At 37.2% G+C, this 19310-nt stretch overlaps 1 protein-coding gene and 2 pseudogenes across 3 annotated transcripts in view; 1 reads left to right on the top strand and 2 right to left on the bottom strand.

Annotated features, from left to right (window-relative positions):
* Positions 1 to 19306, bottom strand: part of LOC309666422 (olfactory receptor 6B1-like) — a 39642-nt gene extending 20336 nt beyond the window's left edge. The window contains 1 exon segment of the mRNA XM_082473882.1: positions 9755 to 19306. Coding sequence (XP_082330008.1) covers positions 9755 to 9801 — 47 coding nt within the window. The 5' untranslated portion in view covers positions 9802 to 19306.
* LOC309666436 (olfactory receptor 2F1-like) overlaps positions 1 to 19310 on the top strand; it is a 617177-nt pseudogene that overhangs the window by 358286 nt on the left and 239581 nt on the right. The gene's annotated exons all lie outside the window — the stretch shown is intronic.
* On the bottom strand, positions 7950 to 9799 carry LOC309666429 (olfactory receptor-like protein OLF3; annotated as a pseudogene). Its single transcript has one exon. The product of its transcript is annotated as an olfactory receptor-like protein OLF3 (transcript).

Genomic DNA, 19310 nt, shown 5'->3' with positions numbered 1-19310 from the left:
CTTGAGGGAAAGTGGTTAATCAGAGGTAATTAAGACCTCTTTCTAGACACTGGGCTCAATCCAAGTCCTTATTCCCTGTGGGGGCAGCAGCTTCATTTTGCACTCCCCACTCTGGCCTTTGTTTCTTCACTTTCAACATGTAGAAATATAGAGCTTTTTTTTTTTTTTTTTTTTAGATTTGATGAAAGTTCATAATGATGCAATTGACAAGGAAATTTAGTTATTTCTGAGATATACATTTTAAAGTAGTAACTAGAATTATGACTTATAACATTATACCAGAACATATAAGATTTTTAGAAATTTCATGTAACGTCTGAAACATTTTTTTTTAATGTCTGAAACATTTATATTAACATATTTCCATACATATTTCCATACAAATACAAATATAAGATTTTTAGAAATTTCATATAATGTCTGAAACATTTATATCAACATATCCATACAAATAACCGAAAGAAAGTTTAGTATTAGTTGTTTTGTTTGTTTGTTTCTTTATACTGCAGATTCTTATTAGTCATCAATTTTATACACATCAGTGTATACATGTCAATCCCACTCACCCAATTCAGCACACCACCATCCCCACCCCACCGCAGTTTCCCCCCCTTGGTGTCCATACGTTTGTTCTCTACATCTGTGTCTCAACTTCTGCCCTGCAAACCGGTTCATCTGTACCATTTTTCTAGGTTCCACATTCATGCATTAATATACGATATTTGTTTTTCTCTTTCTGACTTACTTCACTCTGTATGACAGTCTCTAGATCCATCCACGTCTCAAAAAATGACTCAATTTCGTTCCATTTTGTGGCTGAGTAATATTCCATTGTATATATGTACCACTACTTCTTTATCCATTTGTCTGTTGATGGGCATTTAGGTTGCTTCCATGACCTGGCTATTGTAAATAGTGCTGCAATGAACATTGGGGTGCATGTGTCTTTTTGAATTATGGTTTTCTCTGGGTATATGCCCAGTAGTGGGATTGCTGGATCATATGGTAATTCTATTTTTAGTTTTTAAGGAACCTCCATACTGTTCTCCATAGTGGCTGTATCAATTTACATTCCTACCAACAGCGCAAGAGGGTTCCCTTTTCTCCACACCCTCTCCAGCATTTGTCATTTGTAGATTTTCTGATGATGCCCATTCTAACTGGTGTGAGGTAATAGCTCATTGTACTTTTGATTTGCATTTCTCTAATAATTAGTGATGTTGAGCAGTTTTTCAGGTGCTTCTTGGCCATATGTATGTGTTCTTTGGAGAAATGTCTATTTAGGTCTTCTGCCCATTTTTGGATTGGGTTGTTTGTTTCTTTAATATTGAGCTGCAAGAGTTGTTTATATATTTTGGAGATTAACCCTTTGTCCGTTGATTCGTTTGCAAATATTTTCTCCCATTCTGAGGGTTGTCTTTTCATCTTGTTTATGGTTTCCTTTGCTGTGCAAAAGCTTTGAAATTTCATTAGGTCCCATTTGTTTATTTTTGTCTTTATTTCCATTACTCTAGGAGGTGGATCAAAAAAGATCTTGCTGTGATTTATGTCAAAGAGTGTTCTTCCTATGTTTTCGTCTAAGAGTTTTATAGTGTCCGGTCTTACATTTAGGTCTCGAATCCATTTTGAGTTTATTTTTGTGTATGGTGTTAGGGAGTGTTCTAATTTCATTCTTTTACATGTAGCTGTCCAGTTTTCCCAGCACCACTTATTGAAGAGACTGTCTTTTCTCCATTGTATATCTTTACCTCCTTTGTCATAGATTAGTTGACCATAGGTGCGTGGGTTTATCTCTGGGCTTTCTATCTTGTTCCATTGATCTATGTTTCTGTTTTTGTGCCAGTACCATATTGTCTTGATTACTGTAGCTTTGTAATATAGTCTGACATCAGGGAGTCTGATTCCTCCAGCTCGATTTTTTTCCCTCAAGACTGCTTTGGCTATTCGGGGTCTTTGTGTCTCCATACAAATTTTAAGATGATTTGTTCTAGTTCCATAAAAAATGCCATTGGTAATTTGATAGGGATTGCATTGAATCTGTAGATTGCTTTGGGTAGTAGAGTCATTTTCACAATATTGATTCTTCCAATCCAAGAACATGGTATATCTCTCCATCTGTTGATATCATCTTTAATTTCTTTCATCAGTGTCTTATAGTTTTCTGCATACAGGTCTTCTGTCTCCCTAGGTAGGTTTATTCCTAGGTATTTTATTCTCTTTGTTGCAATGGTAAATGGGAGTGTTTCCATAATTTCTCCTTCAGATTTTTCATCATTAGTGTATAGGAATGCAAGAGATTTCTGTGCATTAATTTTGTATTCTGCAACATTACCAAATTCATTGATTAGCTCTAGTAGTTTTCTGGTGGCATTTTTAGGATTCTCTATGTACAGTATCATGTCATCAGCAAACAGTGACAGTTTTACTTCTTCTTTTCCAGTTTGGATTCCTTTTATTTCTTTTTCTTCTCTGATTGCCGTGGCTAGAACTTCCAAAACTATGTTGAAAAATAGTGGTGAGAGTGGACATCCTTGTCTCGTTCCTGATCTTAGAGGAAATGCTTTCCGTTTCTCACCATTGAGAATGATGTTTGCTGTGGGTTTGTTGTATATGGCCTTTATTATGTTGAGGTAGGTTCCTTCTGTGCCCACTTTCTGGAGAGTTTTTATCATAAATGGGTGTTAAAATTTGTCAAAAGATTTCTTCTGCACCTACTGAGATGATCATATGGTTTTTATTCTTCAGTTTGTTAATATGGTGTATCACATTGATTGATTTGCGTATATTGAAGAATCCTTGCATCCCTGGGATAAATCCCACTTCATCATGGTGTATGATCCTTTAAATGTGTTGTTGGATTCTGTTTGCTAGTATTTTGTTGAGGATTTTTGCATCTATATTCACCAGTGATATTGGTCTGTAATTTTCTTTTTTTGTAGTATCTTTGTCTGGTTTTGGTATCAGGGTGATGGTGGCCTCATAGAATGAGCTTGGGAGTGTTCCTTCCTCTGCAAATTTTTGGAAGAGTCTGAGAAGGATGGGTGTTGGCTCTTCTCTAAATGTTTGACAGAATTCACCTGTGAAGCCATCTGGTCCTGGACTTTTGTTTATTGGAAGATTTTGAATCACAGTTTCAATTTCATTACTTGTGATTGGTCTGTTCATATTTTCTATTTCTTCCTGGTTCAGTCACGGAAGGTTGTGCATTTCTAAGAATTTGTCCATTTCTTCCAGGTTGTCCATTTTATTGGCATAGAGTTGCTTGTAGTAGTCTCTTAGGATGCTTTGTATTTCTGCAGTGTCTGTTGTAACTTCTCCTTTTTCATTTCTAATTTTATTGATTTGAGTCTTCTCCCTCTTTTTCTTGATGAGTCTGGCTAATGGTTTATCAATTTTGTTTATCTTCTCAAAGAACCAGCTTTTAGTTTTATTGATCTTTGCTATTGTTTTCTTTGTTTCTATTTCATTTATTTCTGCTCTGATCTTTATGATTTCTTTCCTTCTGCTAACTTTGGGTTTTGTGTGTTCTTCTTTCTCTAGTTCCTTTAGGTGTAAGGTTAGATTGTTTACTTGAGACTTTTCTTGTTTCTTGAGGTAGGCTTGTATAGCTATAAACTTCCCTCTTAGAACTGCTTTTGCTGCATCCCATAGGTTTTGGGTCGTCGTGTTTTCATTGTCATTTGTCTCTAGGTATTTTTTGATTTCCTCTTTGATTTCTTCAGTGATCTCTTGGTTATTTAGTAACGTATTGTTTAGCCTCCATGTGTTGGTGTTTTTTACCTCTTTTCTCCTGTAGTTCATTTCTAATCTCATAGCGTTGTGGTCAGAAAAGATGCTTGATATGATTTCAATTTTCTTAAATTTACTGAGGCTTGATTTGTGACCCAAGATGTGATCTATTTGGGAGAATGTTCCGTGTGCACTTGAGAAGAAAGTGTAATCTGCTGTTTTTGGATGGAATGTCCTATAAATATCAATTAACTCTATCTGGTCTATTGTGTCATTTAAAGCTTCTGTTTCCTTATTTATTTTCATTTTGCATGATCTGTCCATTGGTGTAAGTGAGGTGTTAAAGTCCCCCACTATTATTGTGTTACTGTCAATTTCCTCTTTTATAGCTGTTAGCAGTTGCCTTATGTATTGAGGTGCTCCTATGTTGGGTGCATATATATTTATAATTGTTATATCTTCTTCTTGGATTGATCCCTTGATCATTATGTAGTGTCCTTCCTTGTCTCTTGTAACATTCTTTATTTTAAAGTCTATTTTGTCTGGTATGGGAATTGCTACTCCAGCTTTCTTTTGATTTCCATTTGCATGGAATATCTTTTTCCATCCCCTCACTTTCAGTCTGTATGTGTCCCTAGGTCTGAAGTGGGTCTCTTGTAGACAGCATACATATGGGTCTTGTTTTTGTATCCATTCAGCAAGCCTGTGTCTTTTGGTTGGAGCGTTTAATCCATTCACGTTTAAGGTAATTATCAATAGGTATGTCCCTATGACCATTTTCTTAATTGTTTTGGGTTTGTTTTTGTAGGTCCTTTTCTTCTCTTGTGTTTCCCACTTAGAGAAGTTCCTTTAGCATTTGTTGTAGAGCTGGTTTGGTGGTGCTGAATTCTCTTAGCTTTTGCTTGTCTGTAAAGCTTTTGATTTCTCCATCGAATCTGAATGAGATCCTTGCCGGTAGAGTAATCTTGGTTGTAGGTTCTTCCCTTTCATCACTTTAAGTATATCATGCCACTCCCTTCTGGCTTGTAGAGTTTCTGCTGAGAAATCAGCTGTTAATCTTATGGGAGTTCCCTCGTATGTTATTTTTCGTTTTTCCCTTGCTGCTTTCAGTAATTTTTCTTTGTCTTTAATTTTTGCCAGTTTGATTACTATGTGTCTTGGTGTGCTTCTCCTTGGATTTATCCTGTATTGGACTCGCTATGCTTCCTGGAATGGGTGGCCATTTCCTTTCCCATGTTATGGAAGTTTTCGACTATAATCTCTTCAAATATTTTCTCGGGTCCTTTCTCTCTCTCTTCTCCTTCTGGGAACCATATAATGCAAATGCTGTTGCGTTTAATGTTGTCCCAGAGGTCTCTTAGGCTGTCTTCATTTCTTTTCATTCTTTTTTCTTTAATCTCTTCCGCAGCAGTGAATTCCACCATTCTGTCTTCCAGGTCACTTATCCGTTCTTCTGCCTCAGTTATTCTGCTATTGATTCCTTCTAGTGTAGTTTTCATTTCAGTTATTGTATTGTTCATCTCTGTTTGTTTGTTCTTTAATTCTTCTAGGTCTTTGTGAAACATTTCTTGCATCTTCTCGATTTTTCCCTCCATTCTTTTTCCGAGGTCCTGGATCATCTTCACTATCATTATTCTGAATTCTTTTTCTGGAAGGTTGCCTATCGCCGCTTCATTCAATTGTTTTTCTGGGGTTTTATCTTGTTCCTTCATCTGGTACATAGTCCTCTGCCTTTTCATCTTGTCTATCTTTCTGTGGATGTGGGTTTTGTTCCACAGGCTGCAGGATTGTAGTTCTTCTTGCTTCTGCTATCTGCCCTCTGGTGGATGAGGCTATCTAAGAGGCTTGATGGGAGGGACTGGTGGTGGGTAGACCTGACTGTTGCTCTGGTGGGCAGAGCTCAGTAAAACTTTAATCCACTTGACTGTTGATGGGTGGGGCTGGGTTCCCTCCCTGCTGGTTGTTTGGCCTGAGGCAACCCAACACTGGAGCCTACCTGGGCTCTTTGGTGGGGCTAATAACAGACTCTGGGAGGGCTCACATCAAGGAGTACTTCCCAGAACTTCTGCTGCCAGTGTCCTTGTCCCCACGGTGAGCCACAGCCCCCCCCACCTCTGCAGGAGACCCTCCAAAACTAGCAGGTAGGTCTGGTTCAGTCTCTCCTGGGTTCACTGCTCCTTCCCCTGGGTCCCAATGTGCACACTACTTTGTGTGTGCCCTCAGAGTGGAGTCTTGTTTCCCCCAGTCCTGTCAAAGTCCTGCAATCAATTCCAACTAGGCTTCAAAGTCTGTTTCTCTAGGAATTCCTCCTCCCGTTGCCGGACCCCCAGGTTGGGAAGCCTGACGTGGGGCTCAGAACCTTCACTCCAGTGGGTGGACTTCTGTGGTATAAGTGTTCTCCAGTCTGTGAGTCACCCACCCACCAGTTATGGGATTTGATTTTACTGTGATTGCGACCCTCCTACCATCTCATTGTGGCTTCTCCTTTGTCTTTGGATGTGGAGTATCTTTTATGGTGAGTTCCAGTGTCTTCCTGTCAATGACTGTCCAGCAGCTAGTTGTGATTCTGGTGTTCTCGCAAGAGGGAGTGAGTGCACGTCCTTCTACTCCGCATCTTGGTTCCTCTCCTCGAAATTTAGAGCTTTTAAAACTCAATTTTACACTTAGAGGATTTTAGCTTGTTGCCTGTCTTATCACAACTTCATTTTCATGCCCCCCAGTCCTTCATTTACACCATATTTTCTTTGAAGTTTTCACATTTCTTGTTGTATTGCCTGTAGTCTTAATGAAGGATGAATGGGTCATAATTTTGAGTTCTTGCATACGTAAATATGTATTTCTATCACCATTTAAAAGTGAATGATGTCAAGAGAATGAAAAGACAATCCAGAGGCTGGGAGAAAATTTTTGCAAAAGATACATGTGATAAAGAACTGTTATCTAAAATATACAAGTAACTCTTAAAAATCAGCAATAAGAAAATGAACAACCTGATTAAAAAATGGCCCAAAGACCTTAACAGACACCTCACCAAAGAATATATACAGATGGCAAATAAACATATGAAAAGATGCTTCATATCATGTGTCATCAGGGAAATGCAAATTAAATCAACAGTAAAATACCACTACACACCTGTTAGAATGGCCAAAATACAGAACACTGACAACACCAAATGCTGGTGAAATATAGAGCAATAGAAACTCTCATTCATTGCTGGTGGGAATGCAAAGTGATACAGCCACTTTGGAAGACAGTTTGGTGGTTTCCTACAAAGCAAAACATACCTTTACCATACGATCCAGCAATCATGCTATTTGGTATTTACCCAAAGGAGTTGAAAATATGTTCACACAAAACCTGCACACGAATGTTTATAAGCAGCTTTATTCATAATTACCAAAACTCAGAAGCAAATAAGATATCTTTTAGTAGGTAAATGAATGAACTGTGCTACATGCAGACAATAGAATTTTATTCAGTTCCAAAAAGAAATGAATGATTAAGCCACAAAAAGACATGAATGAACTTAAATGTAAATCTCTAAGTGAAAGTAGTCAATCTGAAAAGGCTGCATACTATACGATTCCAACTATAAGACACTGTGGACCACTTTTTTCCAAGTTTGCAGTGATACATAATTGACATGTACTATTTGGTGTTTATTTGTGTAACTTTTTCTGCTTATTGTATCCATTGAAAAAGAAAGACAAAATAAACAAATGGAATGAATTGGAGAATCAAAATTCAAAATAATCTTGGCAAGTTGGTGTGACGTGTGAAAATCAGTAACAATTAGCAGAACAAAATGCATATACCTTTGTTTAAGGTTAAAAGAGTGCAATGGGTGTAGAGTCTTTGTAACCAGATTATAGGAACCAGGTCTTGGGAAATTAGTTGTATAAAAGACTGGTAATGAATAATTTTGGAAAAAAGAAGTGGTGATGTTTGCACAACATTGCAAATGTAATTAACGCCACTGAAGTGTACACTTAAAAATGATTAAAACAGCAAATTTTGTTACATATTGTATGTTTTACCACAATAAAAAAAGACTACAGGGCTTCCCTGGTGGCGCAGTGGTTGAGAATCTGCCTGCCAGTGCAGGGGACACGGGTTCGAGCCCTGGTCTGGGAAGATCCCACATGCCGCGGCGCAACTAGGCCCGTGAGCCACAACTACTGAGCCTGCGTGTCTGGAGCCTATGCCCTGCAACAAGAGGCTGTGACAGGGAAAGACCCGCGCACCGCGATGAAGAGTGGCCCCCGCTTGCCACAACTAGAGAAAGCCCTCGCATAGAAACGAAGCCCCAACACAGCCAAAAAAAAAAAAAAAAAAAGACTACAGTGAAGCCACAGATTTCTCATCTTAAAAGCAAATGAGATCCAGCATAATGGCCTGAACAAATATTCTATCATATATTATTTATTTCAGCATATATCACAGTCTAGACTAAGGCACAGATGGTATTGAAAGTTTCAAAACTGATATTTTTTTTAAAAGAGTTGAAAAAACCATTTGTGGTTATCCTGGAGGAAATTAAGCTATTCTACAAACAACTGGAGTATTGTCATGTAGAAAGAGAAACAGACATTATCCATTCTGTTTCACGAAAGTATAAGTGAACCTAATTGGTAGAATCCATCTATCCATTCAATCCACAAACCAGGTCTGCTTGATGAAGTCATGGCTCATTTCTTTAAACGCTGGTACGCTAATAAAATTTTTAAATAGGCAGATGATGTCTAAATACTACTGGATACCTGAGAGAAGACGATCTAAAAAAAGACCCTCTGCTGAATCACTGACATGTAAATTATCTGGTATTGGCCTATATAAGGAAATCCATTAATCATGTGGAGGAATTCTTCATTTGAAAGCAAGGGTCTGACCATAATAGTCTTCCTTAGTGTGAGTGTGGCAGTCCCACCTTCACTTATCTGATCTCCTTTTTGATTCTGATGATAGATAGCAAGAAGTTCTTATAGTCTTTACCCTTTATCTCTGAATTTCTCTAAAAATTTAGAGAGAGCAGCCATAACTTCCTTGTTCCTCAAGCTGTAAATCAAGGGGTTCAACATAGGTGCCCCCACTGCATAGAATAGAGCAACCATCTTCTCCTTTTCCACTGAGAAGGCTGACCGTGGCCCCAGGTAGGTGAAGATGGTAGCCCCAAAGTACATGCAAACCACAGTGAGGTGAGAAGCGCACGTCCCAGACGCTTTGCCACATCTCTGAGTAGAACAAATGCGCAGAATGGCAACAACTATATGACCATAGGAGAATAGAACCAGGGAACAGGGAAGCATGATCACCAGAAATACTGAGGCAACCACCATGACCTTATTGAAGTAGATGTCCACACAAACTAGCCATAGCACTGCTAGGGTCTCATAGGCAAAGTGATTAATAACACGGTGACACAGGAGAAGCCGAAAGGTGATGATTGTTTCCATCAGTGAATTCATGAAACCAGCCACCAAGCAGCCGGCAGCCAGCCCCAGGCACAGCCCTCCATGCATGATGACTGTGTAGTGCAGCGGGTAGCACACCATCACACAGTGGTCATAGGCCACGGCTCCCAGCAGAAAGAACTCAGATCCACCCAATGCCAGGGATGCACAGAGCTGGAGCACACAGCTGTGGAATGGGATGGACTTCTAGACTGAGAGCAGGTGGGCCAACATTTGTGGGGCAAAACTGTTTGCATAACAAAGGTCCACAAAAGATAAAACACTGAGGAAGAAATACATGCGGGCATGAAGCCTGCTGTCCAGTCTGATCAGAAGAAGAATGAGGAAACGTCCCACAACAGTCACCAAGTACATGGCCAAGATCAAGACAAAAAGGGAGATTTGAGTCCCCCAGTCACTGGACAGCCACAGCAAAATGAACTCACTCACCCATGTCTGCGTTTTATTTCCCTGGCCCATGAGTTTCTCCGGACTGAACTAATGATGTCAAAATAACAAATTAAGGAAACTCAGAATGGGAAGGTGGCTTTTAGACCACAGAGAGAACCTACCCACTTGAACTTAAAGTTCTCCTTGAATGTCTCAGCCAAATCACCATCCAAACTCTGCTTGAACGTATCCGTAGATGAAGAACACAATGGGACCCAGTTTTGCAGCTGGAAATCAAGGAGAAAAAAAGTTACATTCTTGAAATTCAATTTATTGGAAGATAATTTCTTCTCCTAAACATCTGCTCTTAAATGGAGGAAAGAAATTAATGAAGTGGTTAGACAAAATCCTAGTCAATTTAGTAGTTATTATAGGGGATAATTTCTGTCTTTCTGGTGAGACATTTTTTAGCCCACATGACTTTTTCTGAATTCTACACTATGTTCAATACCATTTAACTTTTTTGTTTTGTTTACTCTGGATACCTCAGACACAACTCTACTCACCCTTCCTTAATGGACTGTATCCATGAAATCCTGAATGTTTTAAGTGATATTCTCATACTTCTCATTACTAAGTGATTTTGAATTTATTTTCTGTAATTTGTCCTTTTAATTTGAGAGTGGCAGGTGGAAGGCCTCCTCTCCACCTACCTCATACCAGTGGCCCAGGTGGGCAAGATCAACCCAGGATGGCCAACTTCAAGACTCAGGTTGAATGAAGAGAAGGTATACATAGCTGCTAAAGTTTATGTCTTATGTCCCCCAAGGGAAATTTAATAAAGCATTTAATGATGTCAGGTTATTAGTTAATAATAATGTTTTCTCAAGGAAGGGACAACTTGTTTCCCAATATAACAGGGATCAGTCCTCAGCAGGGAAAGCAGAAGGATAGAAAATCAGGTCTTAATTATAGAACATGACGACAGAGACAGTAGTAGTTTTTTGACCCAAAATCAAAATTTCTTTTATGTTTGCTCATTTAAAGAAAGAAATAAGTGATCCATAACTAAAATATACAGATGGGAGTTTGAGGTCTCTGAGACAATCCTGTGACAGTACATGAAAGATTCACATGAAGATAATTATTCCAATGGCTTCTATACTATTCATGCTATAATTATAGATGGACAGCAGATTACATTTATTGAAAGTTTCCAGTTTCAGCATAAAAACTTTTAGAATGATTGTTACAGATCACACCACCTATAACACAGATGGTTGGAGGACTTAATATTATAGTTTATTATCATATGGTTAGTTATAAAATATTCAGGATTTAGTATTGTTTTGAATAAGGTTCAAAATGTCAAGGAATTATTAAAAAGAGAGCTTTCAGAAATTGAGTATCACACAGAAATTAGTGGAAATGATCAAACAGTGTCAGAAACCATGTTCAAGGCCTTGCACTGAAAGCTTTCAGTCACTTACACCAAAATTGATTGGAACAAGATACTCAGCTGCAACACTGGCAAAGAAATGCACAATATTTAAAGACATAAGTAATATTCTTCACCACATGAAAAGATAAAGAATTCAAAATCTTGATGACAAATAGGTATAGTTTATACTCAAGAATGATATTTTTTTCTAGAATGTTGAAAATTAACAGCTTGTCAGCCTCACAGCTACAAACCAATAGCCTAGTCTTAATTATTGTGTATTCCCTTCTTTGTAATTTTATTTTGCATTTTACCTATTTATACATCAATATCTTTTTGTTCTGCTACATTTTACATTGGAATAAAAATTATTGTCATTATACTTGTTGGAAATTTTCCTAGTCATTTCAAGCCATGATAAAAATGTGGACTGGTAATATCTACAGTGCTTTCCGATCCCTATGTAAATGGACTCTGGCATTCCAATGCTTTTTAGAGATTTACCAATAGCTAGAGACCACACTATAAAATACAGCTAAATGCAAGACCCATCCAGCCTTCCCCATCCATTCACTTTATTCCCAACATATGGCTGCCTATGCTTGCAGTTTTCAGAATATTTGGACTGAGAGAGTCATCAGGCCCATTGTGACAGGCAAGGGGGTTTTCTGGAAAATTCATTGTAAGTACTTTATCTGGGGATATCAGTTTTGCATCTAAATATCTGAACTATATTTTCTCCACATGGAAGTGTTTGCTCTTCTTTTTACTTTCTCCTTCCCCACCTAATATCATGATGGCTATAGATGGCCATGATGTGTGTATATGTATCATATATTTGTGGTTCCACGTATTAGTGAACTCACACAGTTCAAACCCATGTTTCAAAGGTCAACTGTATATATGTGTGTGTATTTTTTTCAAAAATTGCTAACAACATAGATATTGAAGAAATTAATAGTTATTTTGTGTTTAATGCTTTGTGTTATGATTTAATTAAATAAACAACTATGTAAATCACTAATAAAACCTAAAACATACCAAAGTGGATGAATTGCTTCCAAGAAGTATTTCTACTGTGACCTGTTCTTTAACGGAATACCAGTGATTTGTCCTACGTTGTATGTTCAGGCCTGTCTCCCAGGGCTCAAATGTAACTGTGATGCAGGAACTCTTCCAGGTTTATCAGAAGGTATGTATGTGCAGATAGGTAGCATGGATGTGACAGTGATAGTTAATGGTAGATTCATTTACACTGTTTACACTTCTATAACCAGGACTCAAACGAATGTCAATTTTTAAAAGTCAATGTAACAACAAAAAAATAAATGGTGTCTTTTTACCTATCTCCAAAACCATATCCAAAAAAAGGGTATTTGTGCTTAAAGTCATGTTGCTTTTGCTCAGTAATGAAGTCAAGCAAGTGAATTTCCAAGTGACACATTACTTGCAAGCAGTTTTGTCTTTTTTAAATAAAATACATTTGATATTTTTAAAAAGTGCTGTGTAAAGTCAAAATAAACCTGTTTCTTTGTAAAATTGTTTCAAGTAACTTAACAGGTCAATTGCCCTGTGAATCACTGAATGGTAAAGTTCAGTTTTAGAAAATGTTCTCAGTCTTGTCTATTATTTTGGAGACAGATGGCAGGAAGAAAACAAACAAGCTACTGAAACACTTTTGCCCAGAGTGCGAAAATCCACTGGAGTGGGAAAGATGGTAAGAGAAGAAATAAGAATCATAATTATACTTATTTTTATATTGAGTTGATATAAATACTTTATTTGCTGAACACTTACTATGTACTAGGCATCATACTACTTTATATATCTACTAATATAATATAATATAGTATAATAATATTCACAACAACACTCTGAACTTTGGCTTATTATCTCTATTTTACAGATGGGAAAAAGACTAGACCATGGAGGAGTCAGCAGGTAAACAGGATTATCTGATAACCTGGGGCACACCAATGATCCTGCTCCTGTACATAGCAGACCTTGTGTATAGCACAGTGATAGTAATTTTTTAAAGGTTGTGGATTCACCTAACATGAAAATCAGAAGACATATCAAGAGGACTAATTGAGTTCCTACTTTTGATCCCATTTACTTCACAGTCATGGTGGACCAGAGTAGGTACTTCTCACTCACCTATGAAGTTGAAGTCTGGCCTTCAAGCCACATCAGCAACATAAGGAAAAGAAACACAGTCCATCACCCCTATTAGGGACTCTCTTCATGAAGTATGTGATTAACTGGCCTCTTTCATCAATTTGAAAAGTTGATCATGCTTCTACTTTGTGTCTCATACTGTGATGAACACGACATCTTATAATGGATCCATGGCAGGAAGTTCTTTCTTCCTCTTATAAGAGAAAATTAAGGGCTCTAATTATGGAAAATAAGGAAAAAAATAATTTAATAGAAATGGATAAATCGAGTGCTTATTTTTTTTAAATTAGCTTTCAAAAGAAGATTTGAACCTAAGGATAGTTTTGTCTACCCCAAAATATCCCTAACAAGTAAGAGATGAGACATGATGAAGGGTCCTGGTCTGAAGGTATGAGTTTTATCTGGTTGGGAAGATTTGTCCCTTCTGAGCTGTCTCCCATGGGGAACTTGGAATCTATTCTCTGTACTGGTGAGTGCTTATAAATAGTGCCAATACATCCCCTACTGTGTAAATAGTTACTATCGCACTAACATAAAAAGTGGGCTATGTTTCCAGGTCACTTGGCAACCACACCAAAGGCAGAGGAAAACTGTTGAGTGGCCAGGTAGTTAAGCCAAAATCATTACACAGGTGGAGAAGAGAGCCAGGAGTTCTTTCCACTCAGAGGAATGGTTTCCATAGTGTCCTCTTTGGATCCCACACATAAGCATACTCACTCATGCTCAAGCTGTTCACAAACTTCTTTTCAAACCTACTTAGCCGTACACTCACAAATGTAGTTTGAATAGCCAGAACATATTTTTTAGGATAAATTTCTACTAGAGCACAACTATATCAAGCCGCCATACTCTTAGGTTTGAGGAGTATGGCAGGAGAGGCCATGGATTACAGGAACCTGGTTTCACAATTTATGCTGCTAAATAAGTGATGAAGAAAGACTGAAAATGCCTGACTCACCTCTGGAGAACGGAGGAGGCCATCCTGTGCCTTGGAAAGATGGCAGGGCTGGGAAAGTTATGGAATTTGAAGCAAGTGCAGTTGGAACAGGTAACTTTCTATAACTTAGTGATAAAATCTCAAGGGACCAATTATTTTTTGTTTATTAGATTTCTTTTATTTTCCATTTCCCTCTGTCTGGTCACTTCTGCATCTAACACCCTAACCTAAATTTCAACTTTGCAAATGAACATTTTGTTTCCTTGTCCCCGGAGCCTGGGAAGGAGCTTGCCAAACTTTAATTTCTCAAAGGAAGTGTGTCTGAATCTTCAGTGATAACACTTTTGGATGGTGGGAATTTTTATCCCACTTTAGGACCGTGAAGATTAAATGCAAACTTTCTCATTCCAACTCATCCATCTCCACGTTCCTTTGAGTGACAGCTCCTGGGCCGGGCAACTCACGGGACCACTGACACGCTCTATGGTACATCATCTAATCTGAGGTTGGATAGGGAGAGTTTTTTATGCCAATCCCTAAACAGATGTTGCTTATTATTGGGCTGCTCTCAGGTTTGTAATTCTACCATCACATCCTGTAACCTTAGCAATTTCACCTTTCCCTTCACTTTAAGGAAGATGATCTTTCATATCCTGGTTTGTACTTAGGGATTTTTAGTGTTGGGAATCTTTAATCAAAGTACAACCTCCTCTGTGAAAAACCTCTAGTGAGGATGTTAAGCATTGTGCAGTGACACCTCTAGTCCCCATTTCCCTTTCCCAAGAGTGGGAAGGGAGATTTCCACTGTACGCCTTGTCTACGTCAGAGTGACCAGTCTGTTCTCATCCTCTGCTCAACTACCCGGCATTGCCCCAGAGAAGGGCTTATTCTGGGAGCTGGTGACGAAAGCATCTTCTGGTGACCTGAAACCATAAAACTCTAGGAGAAAACATAGGCAGTTTACTCTTTGACATCAGTCTCAGCAATATTGTTTTGTGTGTGTGTCTGTCTCCTCAGGCAAGGAAAATAAAAGCAAAAATAAACAAATGGGACTACATCAAACTAAAAAGCTTTTTCATAATGAAGGAAATCATAAAATGAAAAGACAACCTACTGAACAAAGGAAAATATTTGCAAATGATATACTGGATAAGGGGTTAATAACCAAAATATTTAAAGAAATCACACAACTTAATATCAAAAAAAAAAAAAACACCCAAAGAGGTCTATTAAAAAATGGTCACAGGACCTGAATAGACATTTTTCCAAAAAAGACATACAGATGGCCGACAGACACGTGAAAAGATGCTCAACATCACTAATCATCAGAGAAATGCAAATCAAAACCACAGTATCACCTCACACCTGTCAGAATGGCTATCATCAAATAGACAACAAATAACAATTCTTGGCAAGGATGGGGAGAATGGGGAACCCTCTAGGCAGTTCCTGTTGGTGGGAATGTAAATTGGTGCAGCGCTATGGAAAAGTGTGGAGGTTCCTCAAAAAATTAAAAACAGTACTACACAGTCCAGTAATTCCACTTCTGGGTGTTTTCTGAAGAAAACAAAAACACTAATTCGAAAAGATATATGTACTCCTATGTTCATTGCAGCATTATTTACAGTAGCCAAGATATAGAAGCAACCTAAGTGTCTACAGATAGATGAATGAATAATGAAGAGGTGGTATATAGCTATATACACAATGGACTATTACTCAACCATAAAAAAAGAATGAAATTTTGTCATTTGTGACAACATAAATGGACCTAGAGGATATTATGCTAAGTGAAATAAGTCAAACAGAGAAAGAGAAATACTGAATGATTTTACTTATATATGGAATCTAAAAAACAAAACAAACCAACAAAACAAAACAGAAGCAGACTTACAGATAAAGAAAACAAACTGGTCATTGGAAGAGGGGTGGAAGGTTGAGGAAAATAGGTAAGAGAGATTAAGAGGTACAAACTTCCAGTTACAAAATAAATAAATCATGGAATGTGATGAACAGTATTGGGAACATAGTAATTTGTAATAGATTTATCTGGTGACAGATGGTTATTAGACTTATCATGGTGATCAATTTGTAATGTACATAAATGTTAAACTACTATGTTTTATACTTGAAACTGATATACTATTGTATGTCAACTATACTTCAATTTTTAGAAGTAGAGTAACAGGATTACATGGTGCAAGAACAAACGAACAAACAGAAAAGAATAGAATTTAAAGGCAGACCCATATATAGGTGAACTTAATGTACATGAAAGTTATTAAAATGACTGAATAAAGAATAGACTGTTTAATAAATGGACCACACATGGAAAAAAACACTAGATCCATACTTAACAACATATGTAGAAGTAGATGTCTAAAGAAATACTAAAATACTAAAGATAAACTAAAGAAATACTGTGAAAGGTAAAAGTATAAAACTTAATTAAATAAAACAGAATATTTTATGACCTAGATACAGGGATTTTTATTTAGAAAAACGAAACTTCATAAGCATAAATCATTGGACAAAAATGTGATAAATTGGATTACATCAAAATGAAGGTTCTTCATTCAACAAAGGACTCTATGAATAAAATTGACAGAGAGGTGATGGATCAGAGGTATGTATTTGCAATGGTTATAACCAAAAAGCATTCATATTTATAATATACACACCAACAAGGAAATGGTAGAAAACTCAAAGGAAAAATGAGCAAAGAAAATGAACACAGAGTGTCCAGCAATAGAAACCCAAAAGGCTGACAATATGGTTCACTCAGAAAATATTTATTTGGTGCTAACTATAAGACAGACAATATCCTATATTCTTGGTATATATATATATATATTTACCTGAACCAAAGAGCCCTGCTCTCAAGGGGCTTATATTATATTCTGGGGGCAGTGGAGGGATGAGAGACAGACATTAAACAATGAGTTAATTGCAAATATGTTAGAAAAGATAAGTTCTTTGGAAAAAATAAATAACAAGGTAAGAGGGAACAGGAGTAGGGGGCAAGGAGAAAGTCTGCAGCATCAAATAGGGCAGTGATGATAATTAAATGAAGAATTGGAGGAGATGAGGAAGTGGCTACCTGAGAAAGAAGCATTCCAGGTAGAGAGGCATAGTTAGGAGAAAAGCCTGTGTTCATTGTAAATACTTTGGATTTAATTCTGAATAATTGCATGGTTGAAAAGAGGAAGGACATGATTTGAGTTCTGTTTTAAAGGGATCACTCTGAGTGCTGGGATATAAGAATAGAAGCAGGGAAATTTGATGTAGGCAATTGCAGTAACCCAAGTGGGAAGTCAGCGTGGCTCACATTGGGGTGTAAGAGTGGAGATGTTGAGAAGTGATCATACTATGTATATATTTTGAAAATAGAGGTAACAGGCTACTCTTGCCAATTTATGAGAAAAAGACTGGGAAATTGCCTAATCACTGCAACGATGGAGTTACCACGAATTGAAGCGGGGAAGGCATGGATATAGAGTGGTGTTGGGTGAAGGTAGACAAATCAGAAGTTCAGCATATGAAGACATGTTCATATTGATTACTTATCAGAGTAACGCAAAATAAGACAATTTTATATCTTTTAGGCTAGAAAAAATTCAAAACATGCAGGCTGTGGATAGATAAGACCCGTCAGGCACTGATGTACGAGTGTAGACTTATAAAGCCATTCTGGAGAGCATTATCCATTACCTAGCAATTTGGCTCCTGTGTATATTCCTTAAATAAATTCTCACAGGTCCTTAAGTACACATGTATTATGATGTTCACCATCGGGCTACATGTGGTGGTAGGGAGCTGGGTACCATAACAAAGAGTGATAGCTAAAATATGATGAACACCATGGATTACTCTGAACAGTTAAAAGTAATAGACTAGCAATATGTATCAATCTTAAAAATACAGTCTTGAGTAAAAAAACAAAACTAAGACACAGTATGAGTAGTTAATATATATTTTAAACACATAAACGTACTCTCAAACATCATTATATGCATTAAACATATCAGAATAGTTGAGGAATAAAGAATGGGATAAAACAGAATTAATTAATTTTAATTAATAAAAGAAGGCTTGTATGGGTGATAATATTTCATCTACTGAAGAGTATTATGAACCAATTAACTCTGAGCCTGAGATTTTTTAAAGCCTATTTACTATTATACTAAATTCCAACATGCATTATCTTTATATATTTCGTAAGAGGCAACCTCTAGAATAGTAAAGAAAGTGTCAATTAATAAATCAATCAGCAGGAATTTATTAGCATTGTTAAGGCACTGGGAACACAAATAAGATAAAATGCATAGTCCTTGCTCTCAAGAAGCTTATAGTCTAACTGATGAATATAATACTTTGCCCTTTCCAAGGTAGAAACTTGAATTTTCTCCTTTTAAAAGTAGGAAATAAAACATCTCTTCTCTTGAGATTTTGCTCAGAAATTTGAGCCCAGTTATTCATGATGTTAATTGATAGGATTCAGAATTTCCAGTGAAAGGAAGTATTTATTACTAAATTTATTAGTGCTTATTAGTAAATTATTAAGACATTGGATAAGTCTCAGATTTCACATACAAAAAATGTACAGGTCTACAATTATTTTTTCCATGAATGTCTATGACTTGTAAAAAAAATAAATTTTCCTTTTATAGAGATTTAGCCGTTTTCTTCCAACCCTTGTTAGACAAGCAGTGTGCCATGAGAGCAGTAAGAGAGAGGAAGAAGGAGTCAAAATGCAGATGAAGAAGCAGGCAGCAGCTGGACCAAGTTAGGTCCTGTACTTGTGGAGTCTGGATTTTATTCTAAGCAGGAAAAGGATGTGACTTGATTTATTTTCTAAGATAAAGGAGCCTTCTACAGGTCAAATGGCCCAGGTCACTCAAATAAATTGTAGGGAAAAGAAAGAGTTGGAGGGGACCTATAGATTAATGAGGTTTCAAAGCATATCAAATTGAAAAAAATGGGCAAAACTAAACTACAGTGACAGTGACTAGGGATGTTTGCTTGAATAATAAAGCCATAAAGAAATGCAAGACAGTGATTACTACAGAGGTCACGAGAGCAGTTACTTTTGGGAAAAAGGAGTTGTGATTATGATGAGGCACATGGAGGGACTGCTACAGTAGCTGGCAGAATTTTTTTTTTTTACTTGAGTGGTGGTTAC

Source organism: Balaenoptera physalus (assembly GCF_965194825.1).
Source record: "Balaenoptera physalus genome assembly, chromosome: 8".
Taxonomy (NCBI): Eukaryota; Metazoa; Chordata; class Mammalia; order Artiodactyla; family Balaenopteridae; genus Balaenoptera; species Balaenoptera physalus.
Note: the sequence above shows the minus strand (reverse complement) of the source record. Positions and strands in the feature narration are given on the sequence as shown.